At 46.0% G+C, this 25,506-nt stretch overlaps 1 protein-coding gene across 2 annotated transcripts in view; it reads right to left on the bottom strand.

The window, feature by feature from the left end:
• STRIP2 (striatin interacting protein 2) overlaps nt 1–25,506 on the bottom strand; it is a 121,024-nt gene that overhangs the window by 65,414 nt on the left and 30,104 nt on the right. The window contains exons 6-10 of one of the 2 annotated variants that reach the window (XM_077264411.1): nt 23,202–23,270; nt 2,697–2,803; nt 2,342–2,469; nt 2,081–2,260; nt 1,693–1,904 (exon numbers count right to left, since the gene is read on the bottom strand). In XM_077264411.1, coding sequence (XP_077120526.1) covers nt 1,693–1,904; nt 2,081–2,260; nt 2,342–2,469; nt 2,697–2,803; nt 23,202–23,270 — 696 coding nt within the window. The remainder of the gene's footprint in view (nt 1–1,692; nt 1,905–2,080; nt 2,261–2,341; nt 2,470–2,696; nt 2,804–23,201; nt 23,271–25,506) is intronic. The other variant, XM_077264412.1, reaches the window with a different exon arrangement.

Below are 25,506 nucleotides of genomic sequence, written 5' to 3'. Positions count from 1 at the left end.
ATCGCCGACCCCCGTCACATGATCGGAGGTCGGCGATGCTTCAGAATAGTAACCATAGAGGTCCTTGAGACCTCTATGGTTACTGATCTCCGGCAGCTGTGAGCGCCACCCTGTGGTCGGCGCTCACAGCACACCTGATTTTCTGCTACATAGCAGTGAACAGCAGATCGCTGCTATGTAGCAGAGCCGATCGTGCTGTGCCTGCTTCTAGCCTCCCATGGAGGTTATTGAAGCATGGCAAAAGTAAAGAAAAAAAGTTAAAAAAAGTGTGAAAAAAATAAAAAAAATATAAAAAATATAAAAGTTTAAATCACCCCCCTTTCGCCCCAATCAAAAAAAATAAATTTAAAAAAAATAATCAAACCTACACATATTTGGTATCGCCGCGTTCAGAATCGCCCGATCTATCAATAAAAAAAAAGCATTAACCTGATCGCTAAACGGCGTAGTGAGAAAAAAAATTCAAAACGCCAGAATTACGTTTTTTTGGTCTCCTCTACATTGCATTAAAATGCAATAATGGGCGATCAAAAGAACGTATCTGCACCAAAATGCTATCATTAAAAACGTCAGCTCGGCACGCAAAAAATAAGCCCTCAACCGACCCCAGATCATGAAAAATGGAAACGCTACGAGTATCGGAAAATGGCGCGATTTATTTATTTATTTTTTTTAAGCAAACTTTGGAATTTTTTTTCACCACTTAGGTAAAAAATAACCTAGTCATGTTTGGTGTCTATGAACTCGTACTGACCTGGAGAATCATAATGGCAGGTCAGTTTTAGCATTTAGTGAACCTAGCAAAAAAGCCAACCAAAAAACAAGTGTGGGACTGCACTTTTTTTGCAATTTCACTGCACTTGGAATTTTTTTCCCGTTTTCTAGTACACTACATGCTAAAACCAATGATGTCGTTCAAAAGTACAACTAGTCCCGCAAAAAATAAGCCCTCACATGGCCAAATTGACGGAAAAATAAAAAAGTTATGGCTCTGGGAAGGAGGGGAGTGAAAAACGAACACGGAAAAACGGAAAATCCCAAGGACATGAAGGGGTTAAAAAGAGGGGGTTGCCTCACCACACCACGTATATACCCACACAGGGCATACCAACATTGCAAAGTATTATCATGTATTACGGTACATGGTTGTCCATTTACTTAAATGTTCAATATGTAACACTACAATATTACTGCAGTGGCAACTAAGAAATGAGAAAAATGTGGATTGCCCCAGCCATGACAGGCTACAATAAAGCTTTCATTAAGTGGGGCGAACTTTCTTCACCTTCAGATAATACTGCTCTAAGCGCTCCTTCAGAAGAGAACTTTCTGTCCATATGGGCAATGGACCACACGTGGACCAGTTGAAGCCCACTTGCTTGTGCATGTGGCTTTTTTCCCATATGGAATGATGGTCTGCATGGTAAAATAATAAAATTTGCAGCATGCACCAATCATACAGAGCCATTATTGTACTAAAAGCACATATTCAGCTTCAGCTCTGGCACATTCACGAATTACATGGACGGCCATTCATTTCATTGATTTATATGACTAGACTTCACCCTGTTAGACAAACAGGACGTTAAAGATTTAAGATGAAGAGCCCTTTAAATGACAGTCCCTACCAAATCATTGATACAATTTCTCTGATGGAAACATGTAACCATAGTTATACAGAAGTTCCCCCACCTCACTTTGGGTGCCCAAGGCAGGCCCTTAGGAAAGCACACCCTCTCCATGTGATTCCTTAGGGCAGACAAAGGTTGGGACATAAAATCCCTTTCCTGCACATCTAACTCTGAGTCCATCATGTTTTCTGGCTCCTCATTCTCTTCCTCTTCTGCTCCTGTAGATTCTTCGCTCTTGAAAGGATCTTTTTCATTGTAAAGATCCAGGCTGTCCTGTATAAAACCAATAAAAGTGCAGTAATTACTGATGGAAAAGCAAAACCACTTCTAGTCAGCCCCTTAACCATGTGAACAGTCATAATTGAACTATGGATCTGCCTTTACATTTAGTTTCACTTCTACAGCCCGAAATCCTAAAATCAAGAGATGTAAACTAACTGTAGTCATACCCTCCGGCTACGTCGCCCACGTTTCTGCTGTTCCCCAAGTTCAATGCCATAGGATGGTGGAGCTGTGGCCTTCATGTTCCTCATGACTTGGATACAGTCTTCAGATAGTGGCAGAAGACCCAATTCAGCTCTCTTCCGTTCCTTATTTATCTGTAGCTCTGAGAATCCTCCTAGTGTGAACTGATTCAACAGTTACATTAGAATCACAAATTAAACTGTAAAACATGTCAGACACCATAAGTGATGTTCAGAGGAACCTACCAGTAGCACTTTCCAAAGCAGCAAAAGCACCTTTTTCATAGGAAAATGCGGAGAGTGGCCGCTGCAGAACTTGGTTACCATTGTGAAAAGGAGATGAGAAAATGGTTCTTCCCCATGAGATGGAAGACCTTGGATTAAAAACAGACAAAAAAAAGACCCATTACAATAAATGTAACAATAACCAATTATGAGATTGGAATACTTGTGTTAGGAAACCTACAAAAGGAGGACTATGCAGTTAAAGGATAAGAAAATGAAGTCAGCTTACTTGTATGGGAATATTGGATCCAGACCTTTTCATTGTCAGGCACTATTCCTGCATTCTTGTGTACAACCTTGTGACTTCAGTACTCACCAAGTTCTAGGCGGAAGGTCTCCCTCTGCGCAGTCCACTCTGTGTCATCTTCTGGTGACACCTGCCTTATGTTCTCCACCAGTAGATACATAACACTCAAGAACACCCTAAATGAAGCAAACATCCAACATATCAGCAAAGCCTCACGTGCAAGGAGTTACAGTACTACAAAATAAAAATAATTAAAATGGTTAAATCCACAGTTAAAATAGAAAATAAATCACCCCTTCAACCCACAAGCCTGTTTTCACCTTCGTAACCAGGACAAATTTTCCAATTCTGACCAGTGTCACTTTAAGAACTCTGGAACGCTTCAATATGCCCCAGTGATTGAGACTGGTTTTTCGTGACACATTACACTTTATGGTAGTGGTGCATTTTAGCTCAATAATTTTGGTGTTTATTTGTGAAAAATAGAAAATTGAAAATTGCGAAATATTCTTTGTTAAACTTTAAATTTTATGCCCTTAAAGGGAACCTGTCACCCCCCCCCCCAGGCGTTTTTAACTAAAAGAGCCACCTTGTGCAGCAGTAATGCTGCATTCTGACAAGGTGGCTCTTTAGTTCTGGGTGCTGTAACTGCCGAAATAATCAGTTTTATAATTTGTCCAAAATACCTTGTCTTCAGTCAAGGAGGCAGGCCTTTCCCCCCTGCTGCAGAAGCCACACAGCCGTCACTCACATCTTCTTGGCGCCGGGCGCCGCCTCCTCGCCGCTGTTTTGAAATGATGCGGCGCCTGCGCTCTTTTCTCTTGCCTTGGGCAGGCGCAGTGAGCGCTGGCCGTCTGTCCTCTCTGCGTACGTACGCCCTGCCTGTGAATCCCAGCCCCGCAGTGTCTTATGATTTATTCATACTACGGGGCTGGGATTCCTGGGCATGCGCATTGCGTGTCTAAGCCTCTCACCCTCTCCCACCGCCTGTGTCACAGGGTCCTACTCCGGTACCACACAATCAACAGAGCAAGAGAATAGTCAACAATTCCAAGACCTTTATTTAGGCAAAACATGAAAGGTCCATATATACGATCCATCACACAAAGGATAAAATATTCCAGAACACGAATGCATTTCAGTAACAGGATAAAAGTGCAACAATCCAGCACAGAGGATAACAGTCCATATTCCCTTCTTTCTCCCTCATATGCTCTTCACATCATGGTTCCACATCAGACTAACCTCTGTGTCTCACCTCCTTGATATTTACAAATCTCCCCCCTCATTCACAGGCCAGGAGGGGGAAGGTCTCAGGGACTCATTGTTTCAACAAGCTAGGTCAACATGTCATTAGCACATTAGCAAACAACATTATTCACTGACCCTGTGGAGATATAACAATACAGAACTGTGGGGGGAATATCAGATGGCAAATAACAACTCATCATACAAGATAACAACTCATCCTACAAGATACAGTAACACCATGATAATCAGTAAAATAGAAATATACACAAAAATGATACCCACATAGCATCACACACCATAACAGCCTGCTACAACGTGTGCATCCTCAGGTGACCCTCCTCCGTGCAATCGCCTGGAACTTTGCCAAATCCTCACAGCTGGTGTGTGTGTGTGTGTGTGTGTGTGTGTGTGTGTGTGTGTGTGTGTGTGTGTGTGTGTGTGTAGCAGGGGGTGGGAGAGGCTGAGAGGCTTAGACACGCAATGCGCATGCCCAGGAACCCCGGCCCCGTAGTATGAATAAATCATAAGACACTGCGGGGCTGGGGGGGGGGGGTGGGGTGACAGGTTCCCTTTAAACCAGAAAATTCCCACCCAGATTAGTTACTAAATATTAGCACATGTATACTTTACATTACCATCATGTTTCGAACAGAATAATTTTTTTTCCGTGAGAAGGGTTAAGTGTTTATCAGCAATTTCTCATTTTTCCAATAAAATTTACAAAACCATTTTTAAAAACTGCACCCCTCAAAGTGCTCAAAACCACATTCAATAAGTGTATTAACCCTTCAGGTGCTTCACAGGAATTTTACCATTAAATTTTTGCTTGAGACCCAAATTTGTCATTTTCACAAGGGTGACAGGAGAAAATAGACAACTCCCTAGAGTATGCCAATACCCCATATGTGGTGGAAATCTACTTTTTGGCAAGGCGGGGCACAGAAGGGAAGGAGCGCCATTTGAAGAGCAAAATTGGCTGGAACAAACAGCGGACACCATGTCGCGTTTGCAGAGCCCCTGATGTGCCTCACAAGTGACCCCATTTTGGATACTACAGCCTTGAAGGAATTTATCTAGAAGTGTGGCGAGCACCTTGAAACAGTACATTTCCACCACATATGGGGTATTGGCGTACTCTGGAGAGTTATCTCTTTTCTCCTGTAACCCTTATGAAAATGAAATTTGGGGCTAAAGCAAAATTTTAGTCGTAAAATTCCTGTGAAACACCTGTAGGGTTTTACTCTCTGGTAGGCATTATGATTTAGGTAGCATTCACACATGCAATGCAGTTTTGGTTCAAACACATACAGTTTTTTATTGCTTTTCACAGCACCAAAACAAACTCAAGCATAAATCCACATCCTTTTCCAGGCGCTAAGGCTACTTTCACACATCAGGTTTTCGCTGTCAGGCTCAATTCGGCTAAATGTAAAAAAAAACGGATCCGGCAAATGTTGCTGCCGGATCCGTTTTTTTTTCCCCATAGACTTGTATTAGTGCCGGATGGCGCCGATGACCTTGCGTTTTGTCCGGTTTTCGCCGGATCCGGCAAATCTGCGGTATCCGGAAAAAACATCCATAGCAACGTTTTTTGTCTCCAGTGAAAAAGCCGGAAGTGCCGGATCCGGAGCTTCCGGCTGTTTGCTAGAATGGAAGCCTATGGGAGCCGGAAGGTGCCAGATCCGGAAAAATCGTAGTTACTTACCGATAACGGTATTTCTCTGATCCCATGATGGCACCACGGAGAGAGGGGTCCGCCCCCAGGGACAGGAAACCTACAGGTGAAAAAGGGCGTACCTTTCTCCCACATCAGTTGGTTTACAGAGCCTTTATACAGAACTTCAGCTGCAACTCAACATTTGCACAAATTAAAACTTAACCAATTTAACTTAACAGAGGCACCGTGACTAAGCTAATGACTAATACATTATAGTGTGCACACCTGTGTGTGAAAAGGGAGGGAATATACGGGTGCCATCATGGGATCAGAGAAATACCGTTATCGGTAAGTAACTACGATTTTCTCTATCCCCCATGATGGCACCACGGAGAGATTTGCATAGATTGTAACTCTTAGGGACGGACCACTGCCTCTAGAACCCTTTGCCCAAAGGTGAGATCTGAGGAGGTCAAGTCTAAGCGGTAATGTTTGAAAAATGTAGTTTGGGAAGACCAAGTGGCAGCTCTACATATCTATTGTATTGATGCGCCAGCTCTCTCCGCCCAGGATGATGCCACTGCTCTGGTTGAATGGGCTTTTATATTCTCTGGAATGGTTGCCCCACAGGATGAGTAGGATAGAGTGATGGCGTCTCTTATCCACCTCGCCAACGTGGCTTTCGATGCTTTCTGTCCCTTCCGTGGACCCTGGAAGCAGACAGACAAACAGAGCCCTATCCTTCCTGCACTCCCTAGTGGCTGACAGATATTGGACGAGACACCTTTTTACATCTAGGGTATGCAATGTTTTTTCCCCCTCATTTTTGGGGCTGGGACAAAAGGAGGGCAAAGAGATCTCTTGGGTTCTATGAAATTGTGACAAAATTTTAGGGAGGTAAGCCGGGTCAGTCTTAAGAATTACTATCTTTGAGAATCTGAGTAAAGGGTGGGCATGCAGACAGCGCTTGTATATCGCCAACGCGACGGGCCGAGGTTAAGGCTACCAGGAGCGTGGTTTTTAGAGATAAAATTTTTAAAGGAGCGTCTGCCAGGGGCTCGAAGGGAGGTTTGGTTAGAGCATTTAGAACAAGGTTTAGATCCCAGGGAGGAGTAGTATGGAGGGGAATAGGCCTGGACCTACTTGAAGCTCTATTGAACCTCATGATCCAGCGATTTCTGGCTAGATCATGGTTGTACAAAGCCCCCAAGGCTGCTACTTGAACCTTTAGAGTGTTTGTAGCTAGACCTTTTTCCAGTCCCTTCTGCAGGAACTCAAGGATTTTCTGTATTGGGATTTCCCCTGTTGGGTCTGCGCCGGATACTGACATGAATGTTTTCCACACTTTCCCATATATTTTGGTGGTTACAAGTTTCCTACTCTGTAATAGAGTGGATACTAGATTGGGGGAGAAACCCTTATCGCTTAGTAGCTTCCTTTCAAAAGCCAAGCTGTCATGTGTAGCCTCTTTACATTGGGGTGGAAAACTGGTCCCTGGGATAACAAGTTCGGAGTGTCTGGTAGGACCCAAGGGCTTGATATGGACATTTTTCTTAGCCACGAAAACCATATTCTGCGGGGCCAGAATGGAGCTATTACTATCGCTGTTGCTCCTTCCTCCCGAATCTTCCTCAGCACTAAGGGAATGAGGGATATCGGAGGGAACGCGTAAGCGAGACGATAGTTCCAGGGAATTGTGAAGGCGTCTAGCGCTACTGGGCCCCCCCGGGGATCGATTGAGCAGAATGTGTCTACTTTCTGGTTTTGACTGTTCGCAAACAGGTCTATTTCTGGATGTCCCCAACGTTTTATGATCTGGTTGAACACTGATTGTTTTAGCTCCCACTCCCCTTGTTTTAAGCATGTCCTGCTCTGCAGTTCGGTTTTCTGAACTTTTTATGTTGAGAGCTGTCAGGGACTTTAGATTGTGTTCTGCTATGTGGAATATGGATTGCGTTACCCCCATTAATGCTCGAGACCTGGTGCCCCCTTGGTGGTTTAGGTATGCTACCACTACCTGGTTGTCCGAAAAGATTTTTACGTGATGGGAGTAAATGAGCTTTAGAAAGTGCGTTAGGGCCAGTTTTACCGCTAACAGTTCTTTCATGTTTGAAGAGGCTAGCTGTTGATTTTGGCTCCAATTCCCCTGTGCCACTTGATCGTCCATGTGTGCTCCCCACCCCCAGGGGTTTGCATCCGTCGTTAGGATTTTTTCCGTCGGTAGTGCCCAAGGAACCCCTTTGGTTAAATTCACTGGGTCTGCCCACCATAGTAGGGAGTGTATCGTGTTTGATGAGATACTTAATCGCCCGTCTAAATTTCCGCGCAGAGACATGCTTGAATCTGATGTTTCCCATTGCAGGTCCCGGGTGTGACATTGTGCCCACTGTACTGCCGGGATACAGGCGGTCATAGATCCCAGCAGGGACATTGCTTTTCTTATAGTGACCGGGAATGTTGTCATCTGTAACACTATCTGTGTCATTTTTTGGATCTTCCCCTGTGGAAGATAGCATTTCTGCGTGGTCGAGTCTAGGACTATCCCTAAGTACTCCTGTACCTGGGTTGGCACTATTCTGGATTTGGGTATGTTTAGTAGCCAACCTAGACTCGTCAGTGAAGCCATGACCATCTCCAACTGTTGTTTGCAATGTTGGGATGAAGTCCCTACCACCAGGAGATCGTCCAGATAGGGAACTATTAGGACATTCTGTTCCCGTATGTGAGCCATTACCTCTGACATTATTTTTGTGAATACCCGTGGTGCGATGGCTAACCCGAAGGGGAGAGCCCTGAATTGGTAGTGTTTCACTTCCCCCTGGATAGTCACTGCCAGTCTGAGGTATTTTTGATGGTTGTTGTGGATAGGCACATGGTAGTACGCGTCTCGTAAATCTAGAACAGTCATGAAGCACAAGGGAAAGAGCATCTTTACACAAGATTTTATTGTCTCCATTTTGAAATGTTGAATCTCGAGGAAATTGTTTAATCTTTTGAGATTTATGATCGCCCTGTGCGATAAGTCCGGTTTCCTGCAAAGGAAGAGGGGAGAGTAGAAGCCCATACCTTTCTCCTGGTAGGGGACTTCTTGTAACACTCCCTTCTGAATTAAGTTCAAAATCTGTTCCTGAAGAGCTGACTGTTCGTGTGATTGTCTCTGAGGTGTTATCATGAAGGAATTGCCGGGAGGGGTGTGGAATTTCAGTTTGAGACCTTCTCTTATTATGCTTAGGGTACTGTCACACAGTGCCATTTTGATCGCTACGACGGCACGATCCGTGACGTCGCAGGGATCGTATGATTATCGCTCCAGCGTCGTAGACTGCGGTCACACGTTGCAATCACAGCGCTGGAGCGATGCCGAAGTCCCCGGGTAACCATCGGGTTACTAAGCGCAGGGCTGCGCTTAGCAACCCGATGTTTACCTTGGTTACCAGCGTAAACGTAAAAAAAAACAAACAGTACATACTCACATTCCGGTGTCTGTCCCCCGGCGTCTCAGCTTCTCTGCACTGAGTAAGCACAGCGGCCGGAAAGCAGAGCGGTGACGTCAGACGTCACCGCTGTGCTCGCTTTCTGGCTGGCCGGCGCTCACAGTGCAGAGAAGCTGAGACGCCGGAGGACAGACACCGGAATGTAAGTATGTACTGTTTGTTTTTTTTACGTTTACGCTGGTAACCACGGTAAACATCGGGTTACTAAGCGCGGCCCTGCGCTTAGTTACCCGATGTTTACCCTGGTTACAAGCGAACACATCGCTGGATCGCTGTCACACACAACGATCCAGCGATGTCAGCGGGTGATCAAGCGACGAAAGAAAGTTCCAAACGATCTGCTACGACGTACGATTCTCAGCAGGGTCCCTGATCGCTGCTGCGTGTCAGACACTGCGATATCGTAACGATATCGCTAGAACGTCACGAATCGTACCGTCGTAGCGATCAAAATGGCACTGTGTGACAGTACCCTTAGTATCCAGGGACTGTTTGAAATTTTTTCCCAGGCTGGAAGAAAACAGGTCAATCTCCCTCCGACCCGGGGAATACCTTCATTGTGATTTTTTATTGTCGGGGGGGGGGGGTTGTTGAACATGAAGCCTTTGTTCTTATTTCTTCTGCCCTCCCAACCATCTTTGTTCCCTTTTGGGGGTTTCCTCCGCATGAACTTTCTGCTCCGAAAAGGACGCCTGTAAGACGGATTGGGGAACCCGGGAAAATACTTTTTCTTATCCCCGGCTTTGTCTAAGATGTCATCTAATGTTGACTCAAATAAGAACTCGCCTTCACATGGTATTGAGCATAATTTGGTTTTTGTTTGCAAATCCCCTGGCCAGCATTTTAGCCACAGGGCACGTCTTGCGGCGTTTGAGAAGGAAGCTGACCTAGCCGCCAGTCTGGCTGGATCTACTGATGCGTCGGCCAAAAAGGCTGCCGCACCTTTCATAACAGACACTGACTTTTGAATTGTCTCTCTTGAGACCTTTTCTTTTAATTGGGAATCTAAGTGCTCGAGCCATACCATTAAAGTGCGGGCAGTACAAGTGGCCGCAATGGCCGGTTTTAATCCACCTCCTGCTGCTTCCCAGGAGTTTTTTAAGAAAGTCTCAGCTTTTTTGTCCATCGGGTCTTTTAAGGTACCCATGTCTTCGAATGGCAGGGCGAATTTTTTAGAGGCCTTTGCTATGGCCACATCCAACTTTGGCTCCTTACTCCAGGATGAGCAGGCTGGGTCGTCGAAGGGGTATTTTCTCTTGGGGGTTAAGAGAACTTTTTTGTCTGGTTTCTTCCATTCTCTTTTAATTAGGGAGTGAATCTTTTCATTTATTGGGAACGCTCTCCTTTTCTTTTGTTCCAGACCACTGAACATTATATCCTGCGCCGTTTACCAGACCCATTGTTGTCCTGACTGCTTTCACGAGGGCGTCTGTCTCTTCGATAGGGAAGCAACTGCGTCCCCCTTCTGAAGATAGCGAAGAGGACTCGGAGGCTGATGAATCACTAGAATCGGATATTTCACTCTCTGACTCGTCCATACTGGATTCAGGGGACCTATGGCTTGATGTGCGTTTTTTCTTTGAGGTCTTAATGCCCTTAAGGGCACTCTCCACCTGGCTCCTTATTAGTGACTTTGGGTTTGAGGCAAACGCCGGGGATTCTTCCTGAATTGTTTTTTCTATGCAATTGCTGCATAGCTTTTTCTCCCATGAGGAAGGTAACTCTTCCGGGCATATAGCACATACCCTGTGCTTTGATTTGGTTACACATTTCTTTCCCTAGAAGAAAAGAGTAACTCTGTATTAAACTCAGGACTTTCACGTAGATCACTCACCCTCCTGTGGACAAGAGATACCGTCTCGGGCCTGGGGACTATATCCACCGCTGGATTCGTCACAGGTCGCGTGGTTTTCGCAGAAGCTCGGCTGCGTTGTGACCCTGAGCGTCCACTGCTGCTGCGCTGCTGAGAGGAAGTGTTTCCCTTGCGCTGATGCGGTGTACGCTGGTGCCGCTGTACCTGAGCTTGCTCAGGAGATAACTGTATAATCTCCTGCGCATCCTGCTGCTCCTGGTCGCTCATAGTGGCCTCCGCACTGTGATTAGTGCAAAGGAGGTTTGAATTGTCCACATTTTCCCGTCTGGAGGCGCTCCCTTTATGCTTTGCGCCGCCGGTGGAAGTGATGATCTGCACATGCGCACTGCTCGTTCTCAAAGGGGAGGATATAAGCGGGGACGCGCTGCCGCGCGCGCACCCCTCAGCGTTCTGCCTGCCGGCGCCCGCCCGCACACATGCTCGCCCTGGCTCAGGCGGCGATGGCGTTTCAGCGGTCTCTCCGCCCAGGACTCCACATACCGGCATCTCGCCTGGGACCCCATGGGACGGTAGTCGCCGCTACTCCCATGCACCGCTGTGCAGCGGTACGGAGGCTCTCTCGATGACCGCCGCCACCTGCCTCCTTCCTCCCTCTTTTTTTTTTTCTTTGGGGAAGGCAGACTTAATCCTCTTCACGGCCTCCCCCTCCTCACTCACCCTCCAGGTCCGCCGACCCCAGCGGTGGTGCTTCAGGGAAGGAAAAAAGGGGGAGAGAAAAACCGCTCGACCCAGCCGTGACAGGGCGCCCCCTGCCAGGAACCGAACTGGATCAGCCCCTGGTTTCCACAAGGATCTTCAGGTACGTGCTGTAGGTTCCCCGTCAGGGACAGGAAACCAACTGATGTGGGAGAGAGGTACGCCCTTTTTCACCTGTAGGTTTCCTGTCCCTGGGGGCGGACCACTCTCTCCGTGGTGCCATCATGGGGGATAGAGAAATGACGGATTCCGTTTTTTTAACTGAGCATGCGCCAAATTTTTTTTTATCCAATTATCTGGATATGCTAGTCGGATCCGTCGAAAAAACGGATCTGTCGCATCAGTTTTTCCACAATCTGCGACAGATCCGTTTTTTCCAACATTCGCCGGATTGTGCCTGATGCAAAAAACCTGATGTGTGAAAGTAGCCTAAATAAACAGAACAGACCCTGGCTACTCACACATGGCTGAGCTAGTCCCAACTTGGTCAAACAAAACAGCTACTGTCCATCGCAACTGCTTATACTTGTGGTTCTCTGCACATGGCCTGTGCAGACTCTTCTCAGAGATGGATTCTGACCTGTTTCGGTTTCTCTTTTCAGCTTCAAAACTCATTCAGTCTGGACAGCTTCCCTGAACTGACTGCCTTAGATGAACACCTAGCCTGTTTATTATCAGAGCTAACAAGGTGCACGCATCACAGCCTTAGGCCGGGGTCACACTAGACCGTAATACGGACGAGTGTTATGCGATAAAAAAAAATCGCATAGCACTCGGCCCAATGTTAATCTATGGTCCAGCTCCCATCATCCGATATTTTCTCCACCGTATTTCGGATCCGAGGGAACTCGCAGCAGGCTGCGATTGTCAGCGTATCTCGGCCGAGACTCGCCAATGCAAGTCTATGGGTGCGCGAAAAAATCGGATTACACACGGAGCATGCGTGTGCATTGCGAGAAATACGCAGCGGTGTTCTATAGAAAAGCCGGTAATTCAATTGCCGGCTTCTCATTTCTCCTGCCTAAACCCGACAGGATATGAGACATGGTTTACATACAGTAAACCATTTCATATCCCCTTTTTTTTTGCATATTCCACACTAATAATGTTAGTAGTGTGTATGTGCAAAATTTGGCCGCTGTAGCTGCTCAAATAAAGGGTTAAATGGCAGAAAAAATTGGCGTGGGCTCCCGCGCAATTTTCTCAGCCAGAGTAGTAAAGCCAGTGACTGAGGGCAGATATTAATAGCCAGGAGAGGGTCCATGGTTATTGGCCCCCCCCCCCCGTGGCTACAAACATCTGCCCCCAGCCACCCCAGAAAAGGCACATCTGGAAGATGCGCCTATTCTGGCACTTGGCCACTCTCTTCCCACTCCCGTGTAGCGGTGGGATATGGGGTAATGAAGGGTTAATGCCACCTTGCTATTGTAAGGTGACATTAAGCCAGATTAATAATGGAGAGGCGTCAATTATGACACCTATCCATTATTAATTTAATTGTATGAAAGGGTTAAAAGAGACACACACATTATTAAAAATGATTTTAATGAAATAAACACACAAGTTGTTTTAGTATTTTATTGTTCTCTCAATCCATCAGAACACCCTCGCTTGGCAAAATAATTAACCCACAAGATACATACCTTCCGATGATCTTTCACGTCCAACGAGGTAATACATCTGAAGGGGTTAATTATTTTACAGCCATGAGCTGCGCTAATGCACTCGCTCGTGTCTGTAAGCCCCGGGTAATGAAAGGAAATCTGAGTGATCTGTACTTACATTGAGTTGCAGTGATGCGCCCTCTGGTGGATGTTCTCATGAACTGGAGCCTTGGAAAAGTTCCCACGCTCGAGTTCATATGAGTTCATCCACCAGAGGGCGCATCACCGCAACTCAATGTAAGTACAGATCACTCAGATTTCCTTTCATTACCCGGGGCTTACAGACACGAGCGAGTGCATTAGCGCAGCTCATGGCTGTAAAATAATTAACCCCTTCAGATGGATTACTTCGTGGGACGTGACAGTTCATCTGAAGGTATGTATCTTGTGGGTTATTTTTCCAAGCGAGGGTGTTCTGATGGATTGAGAGAACAATAAAATACTAAAACAACCTGTGTGTTTATTTCATTAAAATACTTTTTAATAATGTGTGTGTGTGTTTTTAACCCTTTCATACAATTGGATTAATAATGGATAGGTGTCATAATTGACGCCTCTCAATTATTAATCTGGCTTAATGTCACCTTACAATAGCAAGGTGGCATTAACCCTTCATTACCCCATATCCCACCGCTACACGGGAGTGGGAAGAGAGTGGCCAAGTGCCAGAATAGGCGCATCTTCCAGATGTGCCTTTTCTGGGGTGGCTGGGGGCAGATGTTTTTAGCCACGGGGGGGGGGGGGCAATAACCATGGACCCTCTCCTGGCTATTAATATCTGCCCTCAGTCACTGGCTTTACTACTCTGGCGGAGAAAATTGCGCGGGAGCCCACGCCAATTTTTTCCGCCATTTAACCCTTTATTTGAGCAGCTACAGCGGCCAAATTTTGCACATACACACTACTAACATTAGTAGTGTGGAATATGCAAAAAAAAAAAAAAGGGGATATGAGATGGTTTACTGTATGTAAACCATGTCTCATATCCTGTCGGGTTTGTGAAGGAGAAATGAGAAGCCGGCAATTGAATTACCGGCTTTTCACAGATATCGCGCTGAATGAAATATAAATACAGAATATATATATATATGTGTCTCAATGACATATCTATAGATAGAGATATATATATATATATATATATATATATATATATATATATATATATATATATATATATATATATATATATATATATATATACACTGTATATATTTTTTAACGAACATTTGAGCCCATAAATCCATTAGATGTCGGTTTTGCAAGCCTGCGAGAAAATCTCGGCATACGGATGCCATACGGATGTCACACGGATGTCAAAGGGATCATTTGATGCAAGGAAATCGCATCCTCGCACTGCACACGGATCACTGTTTTGGAAACATTTGTGCGATTCTCGTCCGTGAAAAACGGACCGTTTTATTATACGTTAAGTGTGTCCCCGGCCTTAAGGCCAGTCTCACACGTCCAGATAATTCCGGTACTGGAGAAATCGGTACCGGAGTTATCCGTGTGCGTGTGCTCACGTGGCACATCAGTGTGGCACACGTGCGGCAGCCGTGTGCCAACTGAGGACCACACGGACCATGCAGGAGACAGCGCTACAGTTAAGCGCTGTCCCCTGCATGCGGTGCTGAAGCCGGCATTCATCCCTTCTCCCCAGCAGCGTTCGCTGGAGAGAAGGAATGAAAAATCAAGTTTTTTTAAAAAAAAATTTTTGTTAAAAATAAAGTTTGGGGTCACCTCCCGCCTCCCACCCCCCGTGCGCCCGCCCGCTTGCAGAGAAATACTCACCCAGCTCCCGCGATGCCTCCTCTCAGCGCCGGCAGCCTGTCCTGTGTGATCGGTCACGTGGTACCGCTCATTACAGTGATGAATATGCGGCTCCACCTCTCATAGGGGTGGAGCCGCATATTCATCACTGTAATGAGCGGTACCACGTGACCGCTCACACAGGACAGGCTGCCGGCGCTGAGAGGAGGCATCGCGGGAGCTGGGTGAGTATTTCTCTGCAAGTGGGAGGGAGCACGGGGGGTGGGAGGTGACCCCAAACTTTATTTTAGCAAAAAAAAACCTAAAAAAACCCAAAACTTGATTTTTCATTCCTTCTCTCCAGGCAACGCTGCTGGGGAGAAGGGATGAATGCCGGCTTCAGCACCACCGCAGGGGACAGCGCTTCACTGTAGTGGTTTCTCCTGCGGCGGTACGTGGCACACGGAGGAGAGTGCACACTGTTCTCCGTGTGCACGTGTGTGGGACGCTTTGCAGACCGTGCTGCCGGAGAAAAGCGGACATGTCTCCGTGTTTTGCACACGGACACACGGTCCGTGAAAACACGCTGACATGTGCAGAGACACATTTATTTTAATGTGTCTACGTGAGTCAGTGTCTCCAGTACGTGAGGAAACTGTCACCACACGTACCGGAGCCACTGACGTGTGAAACTGGCCTAAGAGATAGCATTTAACCCCAGGCTACCTGGTATTGCTACGCCCCCACACGTGACCCCATTTTGGAAACCACACCAGTCAAGGGATTTATCTATTGCTGTGGTGAGCACCTTGAACCCACAGGTGTTTCACAAACTGTGAGAAATGTTGGGATATGAAACTTAAAAAAAAAAAAAAAAAAAAAATGATTGTTTGGACATACTGAGCTCCGAAAGGAAAGAGTAAAGTTTTTGAGTGCAGATTTTGATGGAATGTTCTATGGGCGCCATGTTGCGTTTGGAGAGCCCTGACAAGTGACCCCATTTTGTAAACTTCATACGACAAGACTCGGAAGGGACGGAGCACTATTTGCCTCCTGGAATGCAGATTTTTCTAGAATAGTATGCAGACTCCATATACAGAGCCCCTAAATGCCAGAAGAGCAGAATCTCCCTCAAATTACCCCATTTTGGAACTTAAACCCCTCTGGGAATTTATCTACAAGGGTAGTGATGATTTTGACTCCATGGGCGTTTTCCAGGAACAAACAGAAATTGACATCGCCGAGTGAAAATTGAAAATCTGCCATTATAGTGTCCAGTACATTTTAGTGTCCAGTTCATGCTTCTGGAGACATGCACAAGTAAATTAAGCGGGCTCTCATAGCATAGCAGTACTAACAAACATGTGGATGCTAAAAGTGGTTTAGGAATGCTGAGGATCAAAAGGGAGGGGGCCATTTGGATTTGGGACTGCAGAATTTCACTTTCCGCAGCCTTTGGGTTACCAGTAATGTGGAAGCCCCCTATATTTCCATTGACAGACAAGGGACCCGAGTGGGGACTTGCTTTTTTGTGTGGATTGAGTTAAAGCATTTACTGGGAACATTTTACATAACATTTTGGATCACATTTATCCTGTGCTCTACACTGAGCACTTACATCTGGGTTTCGTTCAAAATCTCCTAATGATGTGATTCAGATGAAACCCCCGACTCCATCTTGCCTTTGTTCAGTGATGTACCAAACTGTGTCCGGCTGTGCTTTTATGCACTCTTAAAAAGACGGACACCGCCGGATCATAGGCCAGACAGCGTCCACAGTGCCTCCATTTGCCTCATTATATGGAATCTTCTGTTGGTGATTCCGTCTGAGTCACGTATTTCAGAGATTTACACGGAAACCCGATGTAAGTGCTCAGTGTAGAGAGCAAGATAAATGTGAGCTGAGCCTTACTCTAATCTTTGGGAGGCAGAATGAACAAAATCAACCGCAGGTGAAGAATTGGTTGTATTTATTTTTTTTACGCCGTTTCTAGTGCAGTATAAGCGATTAGACAACTTTATTCTTCGGGGCAGTAGGATTACAGGAAAGCCGAGAAAGGTCAGAGAGGCCTGGCGCCTGCGCACTGCAGTACTTTGCTCTGCTCTCAACAGGGCAGACAAAGTACGCCTGCGCCGGAGCCGCAGCCTGAAGACAAGAAGAGGACGTCATCGTAAGAAGATAGGAGGCCCAGGACCGGATCGCGACGCCCATCGGACCAGAACAGAACCGGGACCGCCCCTGGGTGAGTATAATCTAACCTCTTTTTCTCACCTTTCAGGATACACCGGGGGTTTATCTACAGCATTACAGAATGCTGTAGATAAGCCCCTCAGCCCCTAAGAGCCATATCGCACAAAATAGTTAATAAATAACATTTCTCACATGTCTACTTTACATCAGCACAATTTTGGAAACAATATTTTTTTTTTTTTTGTTAGGACGATAAGGGTTAAAAGTTGACCAGCAATTTCTCATTTTTCCAGCAAAACATACAAAACCATTTTTATTTTTAGAATCTTCTCACATTTGAAGTTAATTTGGGGGGTCAATAACAGAAAATACCCAAAAGTGACACCATTCTAAAAATGGCACCCCTCAAGGTGTGCAAAACCACATTTCAAGAAGTTTATTAACCCTTCAGGTGCTTCACGAGAACAAAAGCAATGTGGAAGTAAAAAAAAAAAAAATTACCGGATTTTTCGGACTATAAGACGCACCGGACCATAAGGCGCACACCAAATTTGGGGTGAAAATTGCAGAAAAAAAGATTTTTTATAAGATGGGGGTCCGACTTATTGTCCGAATTTACAGTATCTTACCTGAGGGCTGGCGGTGGCAGAGCAGGGTCACAGGAGGCATGGTGTCGGCAGAGGTGGGGTGATGCGGTACGGCGTGCACCTGAGCAGGGTCCCTTCCTGCTTAGGTGGGCGACGCCACGGCCTGGTGTCCATGGGAGGGTTGCAGCAGTGGTTACCGGCAGAGGTGCTGGGATGAGGAGGTGCTGGGATGAGGAGGTGCTGGGATGGGGAGGTGCTGGGATGGGGAGGCGCTGGGATGGGGAGGCGCTGGGATGGGGAGGCGCTGGGATGGGGAGGCGCAGTGAGAGGTATGGTGTCAGAGGGGTCCCTTTCCCCGGTGAGGTGATGCAGCAGCCCGGTAAGCAGCAGAGCCGGGTGAATCCTGTTAGCGGTGGTGGCGGCCATCTTCCCGAGGCCGCGCGTGCGCAGATGAAGCGCTCTGCTTCCCGGGGCTTCAGGAAAATTGCCGCGGGAGGCCGCGCGTGCGCAGATGGAGATCGCGGCGGCCATTTTCCTGAAGCCAAGAACTTCAGGACAATGGCCGCCGCGATCCCCATCTGCGTACGCGCGGCATCCCGCGGCCATTTTCCTGAAGCCCCGGGAAGCAGAGCGCTCCATCTGCGCACGCGCGGCCTCCGGAAGATGGCCGCCGCCGCCACCACCGTTAACAACAGGATTCACCCGGCTCTGCTGCTTACCGGGCTGCTGCATCACCTCACCGGGGAAAGGGACCCCGCTCACTGCGCCTCCTCATCTCCGCACATCTGCCGCCGCACCTCTGCCGCCACGGTAAGCCTGCATTGCGACTATTAGACGCACCCCCCATTTCCCCCCCTTTTTTTGGGGGGAAAAAGTGCGTCTTGTAGTCCGAAAAATACGGTAACATTTTACTTTTTTCACAGAAAATTTACTTTGGAACTAAACTTTATTTTCACAAGAGTATCAGGAGAAAATGGACCATAAGATTTGGTGTGCAATTTCTCCAGAGTACTCTAGTACCCCGTATGTGGGGAAAGCCACTGCTTGGGCGAATGGCAGGGTTCAGAAGGGAGGGAGCACCATTTGACTTTTTGAATGCAAAATTGGCTGGAATCAATGGTGGGCATCATGTCGCATTTGGAGAACCCCTGATGTACCTAAGAACAGTGACAATCCCCCAATTCTAAGGGTACCGTCACACAGTGCCATTTTCATCGCTACGACGGTACGATTCGTGACGTTCTAGCGATATCGTTACGATATCGCAGTGTCTGACACGCAGCAGCGATCAGGGACCCTGCTGAGAATCGTACGTCGTAGCAGATCGTTCAGGAACTTTCTTTTGTCGCTTGATCACCCGCTGACATCGCTGGATCGTTGTGTGTGACACCGATCCAGCGATGTGTTCGCTTGTAACCAGGGTAAACATCGGGTAACTAAGCGCAGGGCCGCGCTTAGTAACCCGATGTTTACCCTGGTTACCAGCGTAAACGTAAAAAAACCAAACAGTACATACTCACATTCCGGTGTCTGTCCTCCGGCGTCTCAGCTTCTCTGCACTGTGAGCGCCTGCCGGCCGGAAAGCGAGGACAGCGGTGACGTCTGACGTCACCGCTCTGCTTTCCGGCTATGGTGCTTACACAGTGGAGAGAAGCAGAACGCCGGGGGACAGACACCGGAATGTAAGTATGTACTGTTTGTTTTTTTTACGTTTACGCTGGTAACCAGGGTAAACATCGGGTTACTAAGCGCGGCCCTGCGCTTAGTAACCCGATGTTTACCCTGGTTACCCGGGGACTTCGGCATCGCTCCAGCGCCGTGATTGCAAAGTGTGACCGCAGTCTACGACGTTGGAGCGATAATCATACGACGCTGCGACGTCACGGATCGTGCCGTCGTAGCGATGAAAATGGTACTGTGTGACGGTACCCTAACTCCAACCCTAACACAGCCCTAACTCCAATCCTATCCCTAGCCCCAACCCCAAGCCAAAGCATAACAGAAAAAAAAAAAACACATTTATTTTATTATTTTTACCTAACTAAGGGAGTTATAAAGTGGGGTTTGATTTATTACATTTTTATTTTGATCACTGTGATAGGATCTATCACAGTGATCAAAATGAACCAATATGAAAAATCTATTGTTGCTGGGTGCCGGCTGGCAGATCTTGCAGGGCCCACTGCACATGTGACGGCCATTTTCTTCCCGGAAGAACATGCCGAGGGTCGGGGGACAGAGCTGGAGGGACCAGGGGACACGGGAAGTACCCGGGGGGGGGGCCCATTTCTCTCTCTTCTGAAATGCTAGGTCATATCAGAGGAGAGAGAAATAAATGAGAAATCGGCCTTTTTTTTGTTGTTGTTGGGACGGTAAAAGCCGACCCGAATCATGTTCTCTGGGGTCTCTGCCATTGAAGAACTGAAATAAATGAACTTTTTGATGATATTCTAATTTTGTGAGAAGCACCTGTAGATAGATATCCCACCCTTCCCTGTATGTGGCAATATCTCCACAGAGGTCCTGATCAGTCACTCATTGAATTGAACTTGAAGTGACATTTTCAAAAACTCCCCCTGCCTTTTAAAATCTCTCAAAGTGGTGCAGCACTATTTGGACCTACTACCATGCCATGCACCACGAGTAAAGCCACCCCAGTATCGCCAACGTGGGCAAAATTTCTGCCTTTAAAAAGGAGACGGCTTTTTTTCTATGTTCTTCGTGCTGTGATTAAAGATGGGGGGGTTACTGCCTTACCATAAAGGCGAGGATCAGTATTTGGACTACATTTTTCAATAGGAATTTGTAACTATCACAATGTCCAAACACTGAGGTTAATGGCACTTCACAAAATACTGTATATAAAAAAACATGTTCGGGCTAAGAGAGAGTAAAGAAGAGAGCCATACTAAAAATCAATAAATCTTTATTGGAGAAAACATAAAAACACATTATAAGAAACCAGTTTGCCTTGTATGGGGGACACCGCTGTATCCATTGATAGGGGTGTGATAATCAAAATATAGGATATTTTATAGATAGTCAATAGGATTGATCGAATAGCTCTGAATAAGGGTTACAGCGCTTATCCGAATAGCTGCATTGGGATCCCGGATATCTGGAGCGCTCCCGATAATCAGCTGTTCGGTGCCACAGCTGCATGTGTCGTGGCTGAGAGAGTCCAACACACAGGCTCTCCATACATGTGTTGTGACTGTCACACAGCCACGACACATGGAGCTGCGGAGCTGAACAGCTGATTATCGGGAGCGTTCCAGGTATCCAGGTTCCCGATGCAGCTATTCGGGAAGCGCTAAAGCAATTCGGATAAGCACTTATATCCAAAGCTATTCCATCAACCCTAGTAGTCAAGTGACTCCCCATATGATAGAACTCAACACATATCTAAAATAACAAATCATCATCAACTGGTGTAATCACCAACGTATATCTGAGGGAACCCAATTCAGGCCGTGTAAACTGACACCTGAATCCTATCTAAAATAGGAAACACAAGGTAAGGCCACCAGCAAATGAATACATCAATCAAGGTAGAAAACAATGTATACAGGCTTGTAAATACAACTGCAGCCATATAGGAAAACCCAAAATGCTACATATGGTCTAGTGAAAGCCTTTCCAATAAGTGCATAGAAGAAGGTGCTGGAGAGAACCCACATCGAGTAGAAGGAAAAAGCCCTCAAAATAATACTTGTGTGGCGGGCAAGGTAAAGATGATGGTTACAGACAGGTGGAGTCAGCACGGCTAGGGACTCCACTTGTCTTTACCCATCACCATTACCTTGCCCACCACACAAGTATTATTTTGAGGGCTTCCCCCCTTCTACTCGATGTGGGTTCTCTCCAGGACCTCCTTCTGTATACTTGTGGTCTAGTGATAACCTTACCAATACGTAGTACTTTTGCAGCCATATAGAAAGACCCAAAGTGCTACGTATTGGTAAGGCCATCACTAGATCATAAGTATACAGAAGAAGGTGCTGGAGAGAACCCACATCAAGTAGAGGGGAGAAGCCCTCAAAATATTACTTGTGTGGTGGGCAAGGTAATGGTGATGGGTACAGACAGGTGGAGTCCCTAGCCATGCGGACTACTCCTGACTCCACCTGTCTGTACCCATCACCTTTACCTTGCCCACCACACAAGTAATATTTTGAGGGCTTCTCCCCTCTACTCGATGTGGGTTCTCTCCAGCACCTTCTTCTGTATACTTATGGTCTAGTGATAGCCTTACCAATACGTAGCACTTTGGGTCTTTCTATATGGCTGCAATTGTATTTACATTACCAGTGCATCATCCTATTTCTCTAGGTATCCACACACCTGATAGGGCCCTTACTCTGCTGCATCAACTTGCACCCTGACCTGGTGCCCTGTCTTTGTCATAAATCATAAATTGAATGCCCTAACATTAAAATACTTTTATTATTAAAACCAAGGCAAGCTAAAGTGACCAAAAAACACAAACAAAACAAGTGCTCAAACAAAAATACCCAAAACCTAAAGGGGAAAACTAGACAGCCCTAGCTCAAGCGTCTATAATCGCCCCTACCTGGCTGCGGAGGTTGACGCCCTAGGGGGGAACGTTGTGGCACCCCCGCTCCACGATGGCTGACCCTAAAGGCCCTAATGAACCCTACCGCCGCTAGTGAGAGCCTCTACCCACAAACTAGAGGGTCCTCTAACACTAAACAGAGGGCTGCCTGTGCTAAGGAAAAGCTAGGTCCCCAATAAATATAAAATCAATGTATGAACACATGGCGCGTATTGATTTACACACCAGATGATACCGCACTATAGGGAAAAAACTTCTGTTCCAGCCTGAGTGGTTTAGATATCACGCTTATACATATCTCACCTGGTAAAGCAAGGGTCACCAGGTCACCTGTATATTCCACACAGATATCTGCAGTACAGGATAATTCTTACATTTGACTAGATAAATGCGTCATTAGTATATAACCCCTGCAGACCGATCCGGTGCTGGTAGCGCAAACACCTTGCATGAAAAGCAAAATATGTGGGATACATATATACTCATCTCAAGATGTGTCAGCGGAGGTTCACCATACGCCATTACTATTTAACGCCTCAACGCGTTTCGCCCATTAAGGCTCATCAGGAGGCCCGATGCAAGGATAATATGTGTCATATCTGATGATCGATAGCCAAGTCTTTGTCCCCTACTTATGCCACTTCAGGTAAAGGTTACCTTTAAATAGAAGACTTACACGACATGGTGAACTTTAATAGCTTGCCTCACGGGATAGGATTCTCCTGCACCCTCGTTCCTTTAGGGGACACTGATCTATCAGACACTTATGGCATGCCATTAGGATATACCGTAATGTCTCAGGATACAACCCCTGTAACTGAAGGAGTATATTGTACCTGAGCTCAGTGCTGTCAGCTAATGACAGAGCCGGTTTTCTCAGAGCCTTACTGCAGGCCTGGCTGTTCCTGAAACCAAAAGGAAAATGATACGGTATTAATGAGAGTAAGAAAACCAGATGGAAATAAGCTATAAAGAAGAAAAAAAAATAAAAGTACGGCAATGCCAAAAATGACAAATCCAATTACAATGTTTTCTAATTGCAGACTACAAAAGCAGTGACATCAATAGTAGCTATAGCTAAACTTAGTATTTATATTATAGCACCATTAAATCTCAAGGTGCTGAATACTGCAGATGAGCCTCAATAAAGGGCTGTTCCCGAATTCTTATATAAGAAAAGATAGAAAGTCCTTGTAAAAACAAACAATTCTCTTTTCAACTTGCCTAACAGAGTAATTTTATTTCTTTGTCTACTCCTTGTTTTCTAGGTTTCCAACCACCGCTGAAGACTGCAGTTCTGTTTTAACCCCTGGAGCTTTTTTCATTTTTGCGTTTGTGTTTGTTGCTCCCCTTCTTCTCAGAGCCATAACTTTTTTTATTTTTTCGGTCTATATTGCCATGTGAGGGATTGTTTTTTTGCAGGACGAGTTGTACTTTTGAACGACACCATTGGTTTTACCATGTTGTGTACTAGAAAACGAGAAAAAATTTCCAAGTGCGGTGAAATTGCAAAAAAAGGGGGATCCCACACTTGTTTTTTGTTGGCTTTTTTTTTTACTAGGTTCACTTAATGCTAAAACTGACCTGCCATTATGATTCTCAAGGTCATTACGAGTTCATAGACACCAAACATGTCTAGGTTCTTTTTTATCTAAGTGGTGGAATAAAATTCCAAACTTTGTTAAAAAAAAATGTATTTTTTTTTAAAAACGGTGTCATTTTCCGATACCCGTGGCATCTCCATTTTTCGTGATCTCGGGTTGGACGAGGGCTTATTTTTTGTGAGCCGAGCTGGCGTTTTTAATGATACCATTGTGGTGCAGATACGTTCTTTTGATCGTCTGTTATTGCATTTTAATGCAATGTCGCAGTTACCAGAAAAAAACAAAAAAAAACCAAAACACAATTCTGGTGCTTTGACTTTTTCTTGCTATGCTTTTTTTTTTTTTTTTAATGGACAGGGCGATTCTGAACGGGACGATACCAAATATGTGTTTGATTTCTATTGTGTTATTTTGATTTGGGCGAAAGGGGTGGTGATTTGATATCTTTCATATCTTTGTTTTTTACTTTTGGCATGCTTTAATAGTCTCCATGGGAAAAAAAAAAAATAATATATATATATATATATATCCCCCCTACTATATAATTATCTAAGGGGTACTTCCGTCTGTCCTGGATATTCATTGGTCGCGGCCTGTCTGTCTGTCATGGAATCCAAGTCGCTGATTGGTCTCGCCAGCTGCCTGTCATCGCTGCCGCGAACAATCAGCGACGGCCACAGTCCGATTAGTCCCTCCCTACTCCCCTGCAGTCAGTGCCCGGCGCCCGCTCCATACTCCCCGCAGTCACCACTCACACAGGGTTAATTAATGCCAGCGGTAACGGACCGCGTTATGCCGTGGGTAACTCACTCCGTTACCGCGGCTATTAACCCTGTGTGACCAAGTTTTTACTATTGATGCTGCCTATGCAGCATCAATAGTAAAAACATCTAATGTTAAAAATAAAAAATCATTATATACTCACTTTCCGCCGCCTTTCCCGCTCCTTGCGACGCTCCGGTGACCGGTCCATGCAAGCGGCAGGTACCGGTGGCAAGGATGGTCTGCGAGAAGGACCTGCCATGACGTCACGGTCATGTGACCGCAACGTCATCACAGGTCCTGCACGCCTGCGCGAGAAGGAGGCGACAGAACTACAACGGGCCCTCGGAAGGTGAGTATATGTTTATTTTTTAACCTGTGACATACGTCACTGGGCAATATACTACGCAACTGGGCAATATACTATGTGGACATGCATATTCTAGAACACCCAATACGTTAGAATCGGATATATATATATATATATATATATATATATATATATATATATATATATATATATATATATAGTGGCCTGATTCTAACACATCGGGTATTCTAGAATATGTATGCGTAGTGTATAGCACAGCCCATGTACTATACTGCACAGCCCACGCAGTACATTGCGCAGCCCACGCAGTACATTGCGCAGCCCACGCAGTACATTGCGCAGCCCACGCAGTACATTGCGCAGCCCACGCAGTACATTGCGCAGCCCACGCAGTACATTGCGCAGCCTACGCAGTACATTGCGCAGCCCACGCAGTACATTGCG

The sequence above is a fragment of the Ranitomeya variabilis genome, chromosome 5 (genome assembly GCF_051348905.1).
Source record: "Ranitomeya variabilis isolate aRanVar5 chromosome 5, aRanVar5.hap1, whole genome shotgun sequence".
NCBI lineage: Eukaryota > Metazoa > Chordata > Amphibia > Anura > Dendrobatidae > Ranitomeya > Ranitomeya variabilis.
This window is presented reverse-complemented; position numbering and strand designations above follow the sequence as displayed.